This window comes from Poeciliopsis prolifica, unplaced genomic scaffold, assembly GCF_027474105.1.
Source record: "Poeciliopsis prolifica strain line A6 unplaced genomic scaffold, Auburn_PproV2 SCAFFOLD012, whole genome shotgun sequence".
NCBI classification, from domain to species: Eukaryota; Metazoa; Chordata; class Actinopteri; order Cyprinodontiformes; family Poeciliidae; genus Poeciliopsis; species Poeciliopsis prolifica.
This window is the reverse complement of record NW_026562387.1, coordinates 10,787,016-10,800,365: the sequence shown is the minus strand read 5'-3', so window position 1 is coordinate 10,800,365 and position 13,350 is coordinate 10,787,016. Positions and strand designations below refer to the sequence as shown.

At 41.3% G+C, this 13,350-nt stretch overlaps 1 protein-coding gene and 1 long non-coding RNA gene across 2 annotated transcripts; both read right to left on the bottom strand.

The window, feature by feature from the left end:
• Positions 1 to 617: 617 nt before the first annotated feature.
• On the bottom strand, positions 618 to 3,288 carry bhlhe22 (basic helix-loop-helix family, member e22). The gene has a single exon (XM_055037787.1). It carries the CDS (start codon positions 3,070 to 3,072, stop codon positions 2,254 to 2,256), a length of 819 nt encoding a protein of 272 aa, XP_054893762.1. The 5' UTR covers positions 3,073 to 3,288; the 3' UTR covers positions 618 to 2,253.
• A 4,001-nt stretch (positions 3,289 to 7,289) lies between these two features.
• Positions 7,290 to 11,740, bottom strand: LOC129364865 (uncharacterized). The gene is made up of 2 exons (XR_008606483.1): positions 11,529 to 11,740; positions 7,290 to 9,725 (listed from the first exon to the last, which is right to left on the bottom strand). It is a non-coding gene; the product is annotated as an uncharacterized LOC129364865 (long non-coding RNA).
• Positions 11,741 to 13,350: the final 1,610 nt, after the last annotated feature.

Sequence of the window (13,350 nt, the reverse complement as noted above, 5' to 3'; positions counted from 1 at the left end):
AACATTTAAAGAAATCCTGCAGAGTATGAAGGTGTAAATTAGCCAATATATGTTTGAACTAAAAATACTAATATGGTTTTACAAAAAGTTAACAAACATTTTCCTTAAGAAAATCTCATAAAATCTGGAGAAAGGGATTGTAAAATATGTTTTTTTTTTGTGCTCCTTATTTATAAGTTGCAAACAAACTTTTGTTCCCACAGCATATAAGACAATTTTTCAGAATTGTATTTCAAACATAGATATCACTTTGATATTACTTGTTGTAAACAACTTTTGTTTTGTTCACAGAAAAACTACTGTGTTCCCCAACAGTTCTTCTGTGTTCAAACAAAGTACAGTACCTCAGCTTTCACAGGTAATGCTTTCACAGCCAGACAGTAGAATCAGTTTACATCGTGTTTCTGTAGCTTTACATTGCATCCTCAGTAATGGAAGTGGAGCAGGAGTTACAGTAAGATTTTAAAGCCGATAATAAGTATTTTTTGTATTTACAGTAAATCAGTCAGAGCTGTACAATACTGATGTCCTGAGTTGGCTGATTTGTCATTTTGCTGGATAATTGTTTCCATTTTTATAAGAAACGATTATCTGTCTGATATTCTCTTTTTTTAAAAAAAAAAAAAAGACCTGATTCAAACTGTTTAATGATTCCTATTAAAATAATTCCCATAATGTTTGTAATAATCTCGTTGGAGAAATATTGTGTCGTTTGGCTTTTAAAATAAAAGGAGGGCCAAAGGGCCAAAGTCGCTGCGACTGCAGCTGCGTTCTCATTAAAGACGCAAAACTGCGACAATGATTGAACAGCGATGTAATTACATGTCTTAATCACATCGTGAGGGTGTAATCGCCCTTAAACGAGGAGTTTGATTATCTGCAAGCAGGTATTACGGCGACAACTCTCATCACCTGTGTTTTTCATTAACATTCTCTTACGCATCGTAATGCAAGTTGATCTAATATTATTAATTTAACTGCCATCTGATCTCCCTTTTTAAGAATGATTGATCTGTTTTCAACTATCACTTCTGGTAGGCTATTCTCTCCAAGGATTTGGCGCAAATTAGCTGTAAAAGAAAGGAAGCCGTTTTGATGGAGGGGAAAATTATTGACACCCGATGAGAGCCAAGAAACTTGAGAAACTGGAGATTCTTTACGCACAGAAACAACCTGAATGTGTAACAAAACACGCTAAAATCTGAATTAGTCTGATCGGAATGGCTTGTGCTTGATGGAATATGTCCATGGAGCTCAGTATGAATTGAAACGTTTTGGCTCCCAAAGTGCATTCAGGTGGAATTTGTTGTGAATTAAAACGAAACGATCAAACCGTGAAATATGACACGTCAATGCGCACAACATTCAAACCTTTCTCTGCTTCAAGTTGCACTGACTGCCTTGGATAAATAACCAGATATATATATATATATATTTCTGCTGTTGTTCAAAATATTTTAATAAAGCTTTTCCACACTCAAATACATACAAACGGCCCCCTTTGATCTTAGAACAACCAAAGTATCTACAACAATAAACCAAAGACTTGACCTGACAGCGCGATTCATCAGAACGAAAAATTATGAAAAAAATGCAGAAAACACATCAACTCAGACGACAATGTGCAATGCAAGCATAAATACCATAAATATCTCAAATTAATAAATTACAAAAGACACATAAAACCACCTTGTAGACCTAAATGTATGCTTTTCTACTCTTTCAGATTTTTTTCTTCTTCACTGAGTTGAAAGTAAATCTTTCGCAATTAACCGAGTGCTTCACTTGTTTTCTTTTCTTTTTTTTTATTTAACTCTCCTCGTCCGAAACATTCACTTGGAAGGTTCTTTTGAAAACTGGGCCTTTGATTTATGAGTCAAAGTAAACGCGTGAGAAAGCAGCAGAGTGAGGTCGGTGCTGTTGCGCTCCGGATATAAAAAACAAAAAACAAAAAAAGCAAAAAAAAGTCGCGCAGGTTGTCAGGTCACCCAGACTTTTCCACAGAGGGTCCATCACAGAGCAACAGGCCTTTAATTCAGCTTCTATTCGGCCTTCATTCACACCAGCACTTTAAAGATGATTTATGTACACAATCAAGTGTTGTTCGAACAGGAAAAAAAAAAAAAAAAAAACAGAAGCGAGGTTTAATGCGTTTAGTAAATATTATAAAAATGTTAATTTTTTTTGTCTCTACTCGATCTTCTGTCAGATTTTTCTCCTTCTTGTGTGCTTCTTTGTAGTCTCTGTGCAGTTTTAAGGCTTGTCAGTGCACTGTTTGCAGAGGCTGGACGCGGCATTGTTGAATAGGGCGCATTTGTCCGGACAGGAGGGCGCAGTCACCCCGGCGGGGAACGGGTATCCGGGCGGTTGCTCGTACGCGCCCAGGCCGGGTGGAGGAGCTGCCAGCGCGGTGGTAGCCGGTATGGAAGCCGCCGAGATGGCCTGGCCCTGGTTAAGGTACGCAACCAGCCTCCTCATCTCCTCCAGCGCCTGCGCCTGCATGAGGATGTAGTTCTTGGCGAGCAGCAGGGTGGCGATTTTGGAGAGTTTGCGCACCGATGGGCTGTGCGCGTAGGGGATTACCGCCCGGAGCTCATCCAGCGCGTCGTTCAGGTCGTGCATCCGCCGTCTCTCCCTGGCGTTGATGTTGAGCCGCAGCATTTTCTGCTCTTTGGTTTTCTTACCTCCTCCTTCAGCTTTCCCCCCGCCTGCTGTCCGCACGTCGGTTAGGAGGACCATGTCGCACCGCCCGTCGCTGTCGTCGTCGGGGCTCTGCTCTCCGCCGCTACTTTCCGCCGCAGAGGTCCTGTTGGCGCTCTCCCCGTACTTGACGCACAAAGATCCGGTCGGCAGACCCAGAGTGCCCCCTCTGCTTCCAGCCAGTCCACCGGGCTGGATCGGGTCAGGATCGACTTGGTCAAAGCAGCTAATTGGAGACTGGCGGTCTCTGGGCGGCAGCTCCATGCCGGCAGACGCTCTGAACGGGTCCATCTTTTTGCCGGACACGGCGCTGAGAGTTTTGTGGAAAATGTCCCCTGCCGCGCCGCCGTTCAGGTTCATCCTCCGGTCCATGGCCTGGTGGGTTCCAGGAACTCCTGACGCCTCGCAGTGAGTTTCTCCCTCTGTTTGCGCGTCAGCGGCGAAGTTTGGAGCTTCTCTTGTCAGCTGAGGTGCGGTGATGAAGAAGAGACTTGTGTAAAAGTGTCACTCTCTCTCTCTTTCTCTCTCTCTTTCTGTGTCTGTGTTGGATTCACCTTCGGCTGATCACCACCATCACCCTCGTTACGCACAAGACGCTTCAGTCTTTTTACATCATTATCTCGAGGCGGGTTATTAAAAAGGATTCGCCTATTGGGGCCGAGACAGCCTCCCTCCCCAACACTCTCCACCCAATCAGGTTAACGTTTTAATTAACGCGGTTTAAACTGGAACAAACACGACAGCGTGCGCACCAGCGCATCCTGCGAGTGTGCATCTATTCAAGACTTTACAACAGTTTTCAGGCACCATCCGCTTCATGAAATGGCCTGAATAAAAAAAAATTGTAATCCGTATCATAAAAATTTAGATACTTCATCGAAGCCAAACACAAACCTTTTTTTTCTTCGATGATTTATTGTTCATAAAAGAAAGACGATTCATTGTCTGATTTATCGGCGAATTTCTCTCTTTTTTTTGCTGTTCAATTGTTTTCTAAAAACAATATTTTTGACTTTCACTTTTGAGAAGAAGTGTCAATGATACATTTTTCTTTATTAATTATCAGCTTTTAATTTGATTTATTTATTCAAAGTCAATTGTCTTGAACATCCACCAGTCTGTTTTTATGCCGCTCAGTGGAAATTAATTGTGCTCATTCTGCCATCTTCTGGATAAAACCGCAAATCGCATCTGTTAAAGAAGAGCGATGATCTTTTATTGAGCGCACACCTCCTGGTGCTTCCACCAGTGCAAAAAGCAGCTAAGAAAATCACAGGACAAGGGCAAATAAAAGTAAAGAAATATTGATTTATTTACTCAATTTATGTATTTAAAATAACTAGATAACGTGTGTTTGGAGATTAAAAAAATCAATCAGTCAATCAAAAGAAAGAAGAAGATAAACCTTCTTCTTTCTGAGCCACAAATGACAAAATTCTTATAATTTTTAAAGCATGTTTGCAACTGAGTTGTTGCGTAAAGCAGCAAAAAATGACAAACTTGTGGTATTTTCTAAACTACCTTTTGCAAAACACTAATATGTTAAAGGGAAAAAAAAGTAGGAGGTTGGATTAAGTTCAAATGAACAAAAAAGACTAAACTTTTATTTTATATATTTATATATATGTTACTGAAAATGTAGTAATGATTTACAGTGCTGCCTTCACATGACTCTGGATGTGTTTGGAAAATTTTACATCCACCAAACAATCCGAGCTGTTTGACAAAGAAGAATGGGCGATTATTTCAGGTTCTTCCTTGGCAAAGCACCATAAAGTCTGTATGCTGAATACAAATGCACTTTTCATATTTGTGAAACAATTGATTTCCTTTCATACTACTTTGTTTTGGTCTGCAACACAAAATCCCACTAAATTACATTAAAGTCTGTGGTTGTAACATGACAAACTATGGTGCATGCACTGTCGCCCTTTTCTAGTCACACTCACCATTTATAGCACTTTTATTATTCCAGTCACACTTTTTCCTTGTTTAAATTGCAGAAAGGGGGCAGTGTTGCCAAAGGACAACTTGGTATGGTTTGGAGAAGCTAGAGTGATTACCTCCACATTGGCATCCCTGAGCCACAACGGCAGCCCAGGTAACCAGGCAAATAAAATGTCTTGGATCTATACTGTTTGCAATTAAATAAAAGTCAATGTGAACCAAAAAAGCTCTATTTCCTATTCCAGATGTTGCAAATTTTTTGGTTTAAATTGAAGGTGTACTGCTACCGTCTGTTCACAGAAAGGTGGCGTTGCATGTGTCATGTCAAAACCAGATTTTATTTTGCATAAAGGCCTCAGATTGAAACAAATTATTCAGGTTTCTTGCAGAGAAAAGCTGTAAAATCTTAAGCTCTGTGATGTTAAAAAGGTAAACTATTCCCAAGTGGTTGGAAACTCTGAATCCACCATTACACAAAATTAAGAAAAATGTCTCCTATAAAACTACAATATTCCTGCTTTTGTTTTGCATCACACTCTTCATATTCACAGTGCCTTTTAAAGCAATGTAAACCCATTTCAAATTCTGTCATGTTTTTACCACAACTTTTGTTGGGTTTTATTGTTTGTAGAAAAGCATCCCCACACCGTATGCTGCCACCAAGATGCTCCACTGAGAAGATCGGCGTGTCCAGGTGGATGATTATTTCTCTTCTTTGCTGGCCTGCATTGATGGAAATGTCTTGGAGGGTTTACAGTAGAGCAAACTGTTTGTTTGTTCCCCAAATGTTTCCTAACACAGTAGATGTTTTTACTAGAAAAGACAGAGCTTTATTCTTATGAGGTGAAGTCTGCAGCCAATTGGTTGAACTGAGATTTATTTAGAAATATCACTCAAAATCCCAAATAAAATACATTATTCAGGATTTTAAATGTACATTTTTGTCACATTATTTTGTAATGTGACAAAATAAGAAAGAAATGCTCAAAGTTTTCAACTGGCTGAAAAACTTTCCAGCTGTCCCTTTAGCACTCAAGCCTCACTCTCTGACAGAATAATTAGTTTGTGTTTCATAGGAACGGCATGATTTCTCTGAATGTTCAGGACTTTGGACAGCTCCATAATTTTAATTTCACAAGTCTCACCTGAACTCCGCAGGTGTCGCTGACGTTCTCCGTAGCCCTGCGATCCCCACAGTGCGCTCATTCAATGCGACCAACTCTTTAAACATTCTTCCTTGCCTCACATATTGGAACGCAAAGAGCCAATTTTGCAATTACTCTCCCCAAGAAGCCATTTGTAGATGCTCGGTGAAATGCGTTAATGGACAAAATCGGTCTCCACGTCCTAACAAGGTGCCGCGGCTTGTTACCATGGCATGTTTCTGCACACACATGCAAGGTACCTTTAGCAGTGATTACGACTGACCCCTGCCAATTGAAACCATTGTGAATATGCCACAGATTTTTTCCTTATCCTTGTTTGACGCCTTGGCAGCTACATATTGTGAAAGAGGAATGATGTGGGCAAGAAAAAAAAAAGGGGGGGCTGCTTTTTTTGCCTCCTGTGAGTCACCCACCAGAGACACAACTGAGTTTTCCACCAAAGAATTTTGTGCACAAATTATGATCCTTCTTTAAAACATGGAGGAATAACATGAGAACAATAGGAGATATTTGAGAAATTAGCTAATGGATGTCACGTTCAGCAGGAATTCAAATGATTTTGGAAAGTTCTGTGTCCATCTTGTTTCAGATCAATCTCAAAACTGTTCTACATCAGAATAATCATCTGTCTCGTATTTAAGCCTTCAGGTTTTCTCCCGTCTTTGCTAGTTTGTCTTGGCTTCTGTCTGCATTCTAGTCTTTCTCTTCAATCTTGTGATTTTTGAGTTTTTGACCTTTGCTTCCTTTTTTTTTTTTCTTCTTTTTTGGCACCCCCTCTTGATTGGAGAGTATTGATCAGGCAAAGAAAAAAAAAAAGCCAAGAGACCCATGATAACCTGGGCAGAGCTTCAAAGATTCAAAACTCAGGATAGAGAATCTGTTGATTAATCCTGCACAAATATTTCTGAAACAGGAAGCTGTGGATGTCCTGGAGTTTGCATTATAGGGGTCACTGTGAAAAGCATGTTTGCAACTCAGTGGCAGCATCATCCTGTGGCAATACGTCAGAAAGCTGATTACGTTTAATGTTATTGTGGATTGGTCAAATGATTATCGTGTGATTTCCAATAATTCATTTATTTGATTTTCTTCATCTTTTGTGTGGATTAACAGAGACAGAGAGTGGGTGGCATCAAGCGTCAGAGCAAAGATCTCCAGTGACATTACCTGGACAGAGAACCAGCCACTTCATCTTATCGCTATCTGAGGAAACAAACAACGCTTGTAGCTCGTCACCACATTCTACAGAGGTGTGGTTGAGATTGTGCTGACATAATCTGTGGGTGCTGCTCTGGCTGCAAAATAACAGATAAGAGGTCCTCTGCAGGGCACAAAGAGGGAGTCTTCTTCAGAGCCGCTGCAGGAACAGCGAAGATGCTCAGAGACTCTTTACACTTTCCTTATGAAGGTTTTGTTCTGCTGCCATCCTGTGAACAGTTCCACATCTAGAACAGAACAGTCAGAGGAGATGGGAACTTCTGTGATTATTTTGAATTTTATTAATTTGCTGTTAATTACACAATGACATGAGAATTGAATTAAAGTATTCAAAGTAAAAAACAAACAAATGGTTATCTTACAGAGAAAAAACAGACACGCTATCAAACCAGGTTGCACTGTTGTTTTTCAGTCTGTCAGATTTTAGATTTTAATTTTTTATGCAATCTTAAAGTGTCCCTGCACAAATTAAAACATGAAAAAAACTGCACAGAGCACTCAACAATCAGCTAAAAATGCTTAACTAAATAAATATAACAATCACTATTATTGTTACAATAAATGCCACATAAAATATTAAATGTAGGACTTTTAATTTAGCTATATATATTTCTATAAAATGTGATATTAATTCGTTCTTTTAGACTTGTAAAGTGTCTTTGATTTGTAAGATGACATTTGTTGTGATATATGTCAAAAATAACCTACTTTGTATCTGAATGTTTGACAATAGTTCTGATTTCTGCCACAAGAGGGCAGGAGAGCCTCCAGAAGAAGACAGGAGATGGACCCAGACGGCTCTCCAGGGGGAGCAGTACATCCATGAACATGCTCGATGGCAGCTTTATGGATTTCATTCAACTTAAAGATTTTTTTTTCTTGCTATCAGCAGAGGCCAGACTCTCATGCTGTTGAGTTTGGATTTGAATCGGGTTTGCAACACGGAGCGAGGTGTAATAACCATGATATGACAAACATAGGAGGCGCTCTTTTTGGCTACACTAACAACTGCCGTTTAAAGAAATGATGCAGATGCAGATGGTGGTTATGACTTCCTACAGAGACACAACAACAAACTGTTTCTTTGTCACATCTCTTCCAGCCTGTTTGGTGGTGAAATGATCTTAAATTTAAAGTGTTTTTGAACATAAAAGGAGAAGTGAGTGCTTATTTTGAACACATTTTAAGAGAACAGCTTCTTGAAAATGAATGGATGGATGGCTCATCCATCCATCCATCCATCCATCCATCCATCCATCCATCCATCCATCCATCCATCCATCCATCCATCCATCCATCCATCCATCCATCCATCCATCCACTCATCACATGACAAAATTTCACAGACTCGTGAAATGATTTGATTCTGTCACTCCGAATTGAAACTGTTACACATTAGATGCATTTTAAATGTCTTCGCTACTTTTCAAATCTGGTCCTCGAACTCATGCAGAATTATATTTCCTCAGGGTGACGTTCAGCTCTCTGCCGGCCGCCTGCTGTGGGAGAACATTTAGTCGAGGCAAGCACGTTTTCCGACCTCTCAATATCAATTTAATGTGACATTGGTCTTGAGCAGCTCTGCTCAGGTATGCTCCCTGTATGTACATCATTACTGCTTTGAGGCACTTGAATTTTAGGGACATATTACAGGGCGGAAATTATGAAAAAAATGACGTAAAAATAATCACATTTCTAAGAAACGGAATCGACCGGCATTTATAGTTACGTCGTAAATTCTGGGGAATTTTTTCACAAATTTGAGCTGGAACGTGTTCACCCCTGCTGTCTTCGTGTTCGCGCAGTTTGTTATTCTGATTTGGTATGCGAACGAACGCCGATGTGTGGGCTTTGCGCAGTCTGAATCCCGCACTGCATGATTTCCGCTTCCACGCCGGCTGCAGGCGACTGAAACAAAAGGCTGCAGATTTCAGCACCACAGAAGGTGGACAGCGCTGCTGGCAGCCTGTGCTGGGATGGAAAGCTCCTATTGCTCCTATTGGACACACACACACACACACACACACACACACACACACACACACACACACACACACACACACACACACACGCACGCACACACACTAGGAGCATGTATGCTCAGATGGAACCAGAACTTTCTCATATGCAATCACTTTATTGTTAAAAAAAACCACACACACACACACACGGGCAATACATAAATTATAAACTAATAAAACAATACAGTTCAATGATTTCACGGTGTCCGTGATGTCTTTTCGAAGAGAGGAGGATCATCTCTTGGCATTCACCGCGTGCCTTAATTGTAAGACATTAAATCAAGGTCCGCTGTGAACACGGAGAGACGCAACCCGCTGCTCGGAGAGAGGTTTGCACGGAAACATACGAGTGCTGGCACTCTGTTTAGGAAAAAAAAAAAAAAAGAAGAAGAGACAACTGGAAGAAACCTCTTTTTGCGCCTGTAATCTTATTATTCTGCAGCCGCCCTGGCCTGCAGACCGAAAACGAGGGGAGAAGCTCTTTTTTCTTCTTCTTTTAGCAAAGATCTGCCTGTATTCATGCGTTTACCTGAGGTTACACATAAGACAAGCTTTGAGGGAAAATTATTAACCGTCCCAGGCAGCTTTTGCAGGTGAGCAGAGCAAAGGACTCCGTTTGTAGTGTCCAAAGCAGCAGACAGCACAGACGTCCTCCATTATTCCATAATGTAACCTACGGGATGAAGACAAAAAACAAAACAAAAAATCAAAATGCGCCGTGAGCCTCGAAAATGAAGAGTAAGTATTCCACATTCACAACTTAGAAACAACAAAAGTCCAAAAAAAAAAAAAAAAAAAAAAAAACACTTTCAAAGAATTCGCTTTTCTGCATATTCCTAGAAAATGCCGCAAATCTCAAAACGGGGCAATAACTGCGGAATCCTCATCTTCGATTTTTTTTTTTGTTCTTTTTAGTGCAAATGAACGGAGACGCAGAGACCGAAATGTGAGCACCGACACCTGCTAAATGGGACTGATAGTCTCCCCGTCCGGTCTGCCCCCACCCCCCTCCTCTAGATTCACCCCCCAATCTGACTTTGGGATTAACGATGCTCCAGCCAAACAAATGAGGAATCTGCCTTCAGCAGAAGAGGATTGAGATGACGGGCGGGGAGAGTAGGGGGGTGGAGGGTGGGGGCAGTTGGTGACGTCACTAGGCAAACAGATGTTTCTCTATATTACCCAGAGTCCCCTCTTCATCGCCTAACCTGCGTCCTTGAAACCAGAGGGGACATTTTTCTCCGACTATCCCAATTCGTGTGGGAATATGTAGGACGGGATGCGTGTTACCGGCTCTACGGCGGCTCGGACAGCTCAGCCTCAGTGTGTGTGCTGCGAAGTCCCAAATCTGGCGTTGGGCTGCGAACAGTTATGCAACATTGCACTATTGGAGGAAGAAAAAAAAATGGGAACACTTGTGAAGCAAAGCTCACACTAATACGGGATCGCTTTGAGCATGCGCACACGCACACGTCCGTGCACTCCCTCGCATACAGTGATGGAGGGAGGGAAGCTGGAGGGGAGCGAATGCTGCATTTTTGGCTTTGATGTGACGAGCTGTGCAATCAGTCACATTTAGTCAAACCTTAGCACTGTTTTCCCAGCTGTCATCAGGAGGACATAGAACTAGAAAAACGCAATGCAAAGGTTCTATTGCCTGTCCCATTTAGTGAATGTCATAAAGACCTGCTCGGGTCTAACACTAGACGCTCAAATTCGCACAATTCGCATTAAACACCAATCAAATTCCATTGAAGTCAGGACTGACTGTACGTGCTTAAGACCCTGAACGCATCTAATCCGGGCAACAACAAAAAAAGGCTCCTTCTATTCCAACTGAGGAGCGATAACTGACAGAACTGGGAATAAAGAGGCGCAGGCATAGCACGTATGTTAATTGCGTTCAATACACTCGCTGTTCCGGAGAGGAGATGGATAGAGAAACAAAGGAGATCACCGGTTGTCACTCTGAGAGACGGCAAATCATATCGGTTATCCCTGCTCTGGATTTTGGGGTCTCTGACCACCAAAGGCGAAGTAAGAGAAAGGAGGAGATGGGGGGGAAAAAACCCCGACCCTATTGTCCTGAAGCGCCGCGCTGCAGCTCAGAAACACACCGTCCTCTTTTAGCCCTTCTTATAGATTATGCAATTGTCGACATGAAATGATGAGCAGGTTGCAGCCTGCGCCGGTTTGCACATGTTTTAGCGATTTTTATTATTATTATTTTTTTTTATAGCACATGAACCGCTTCATTCGCGAAAGCCCGCAATAACAATGGCAAGTGCAACGTGCAGTGGAGAGGACAGCACCGTTACGTCTCGAAACATCTCCACATAGCAGCTTTTTTCCCCTTTCAGTTCGCAGATGAATAAAGGGACATTTAAAGCCCCACAAAAACAAAAACAAAAAATAAATAAAAAACGCAGATTTGACTCATAAATAATTGATTAACGCAACCCAGTGAGATACTCACCGTGAAGCGGTCCGCGCCATATGGTGGATCCCAGCACATTGAGCTCATATGTATCCGCGTCCTGTTGGTTTTCAGCGTTACTGTGATTACTTCACCGGTTCATCGTGGAGCCTTAAATCCCCGGTTTGCGTCGGTGCAGCGGCGAGCGGGCGAGCAAAGCACACACTCCGTTTGGCAAGGAGGCTTATACTACCAATGAGAGCGACGCTGTCGCCCCTGCAAAGCATGGCTGCGCTTTCTCCCTCCTCGCTTCGTCTTCTTTTTTTTTTTTTTCAAAAGAGGGCAGGTCGTTGTGTGCATTACAATGAGTTAAATCTCTCTCTCTCTTGCTCCCCACACGCAAGCGCGTACCGCTCACGCGTTTATACACTGAAATGCGTGCTCTGTAAGTCCTGTATTCAGTCCTTTTTTGGGATTATTTCCCCCTCTTTATTGCTTTAAAATATCAATGCATGCAGAACAGATTTTCAGCTTCTCCTGAAATATTTGACGCGTTGCTCTAATTGCTCTAAAAAAATAACATTTGGGGTTTTTATGTTATTATGAGGTTGCTTTAGATAAGAATCCTCATGCATGCAGTTTTTGCGTTTTAGCCTTGAGAAATTTGATGTATTTTCGCAATGTTGTAGAAGTCGTGTTTTTTGTGATTTTCATGGGATATTTGCATGCTTTGAATCATATTTTCAATCCAGATTTTTAATGTGTTTTTGCATCATACAATTTGCAGGTCTAGACAAATGTACACATTGACAATCATCTCATCTGGAATGCCTAGGTAGAACTGGTGCAGGACAACTCTTGAAATGTGCTTTTTTTCCTAAATTTTAATATGAGATATTAGACCTTCATTGAGTCCCTTCCTGGCACTCGGTCCTGTATTTAGCATGGAACCAGGCCTACTGGATTCAATAACTATCTGAGCTGAGTAGAAATCTTTATTGGGTCCACGTACAGTGCCTTGCAAAATTGTTAACTTCAGTGTATTTTACTGAGATTGTAAGATGACTAATTCTGAAGTGGAAGAAACAAAGAAACATGGTTGTAAAAACTTTGCACAAATAATCTCAAAAGTGTGGAATACATTTGTTTTCAACCCTCCCGTCTCAATATTTTGTATGAATTTTGCTCTCTCTTTCTTTTCACCACCAACAATAAGACTCGTTTTTGTGGTTGGCACATGTGTGTTCATACCATTTTGCATGTTGGCCACAAGTTGCTTTGCTACATGGATTGTGGCAAACGGAAAACTGGACTTTTGTGGTACAGATTCTTTCACATGACTTTCTATCACTACAGCTCCTCCAGAGAAACCACAGGCCTCTCGGCTATTTCTCTAATCAAAGTTCACCATAAGTATAGTGTCAGTTTAGGTGAATAACCATGTCAAGTTATATGTTTCTGTGCCATACTCTGCACTTTTAGATGACAGACTGATGTGTGCTCTCTGACATGTTCAGCTGAAAATTAAAATATATATATATATTTTTATAAAACATATTGTTATAACAAATGTTTTCCAAGTCAAGGGGGTGAATGGAGGGAGGTAGGGTGCACTCTCATGTCTTCTCTCATGCCCCATTCTTAGAGATTAAGTTATCCTGAGCTGTCTATGTAGTTATGTTACAGCAAACTGACCACTGCCCCCCTATCCCAATTTCTTCTGCCAATACTTTCCAATTTGCATTATTTGCTGCTATTGCAGCTGTTAATTTTATGCTTTCTCTCAGTATTTTTCTCTCCACAGAAGCTACAGCTGGTCTGGTGTTCTGTTTTGGCTGTGGATAATGCTGGCTGCCAGCAATTAAATGTGTCCCTCTCCTGC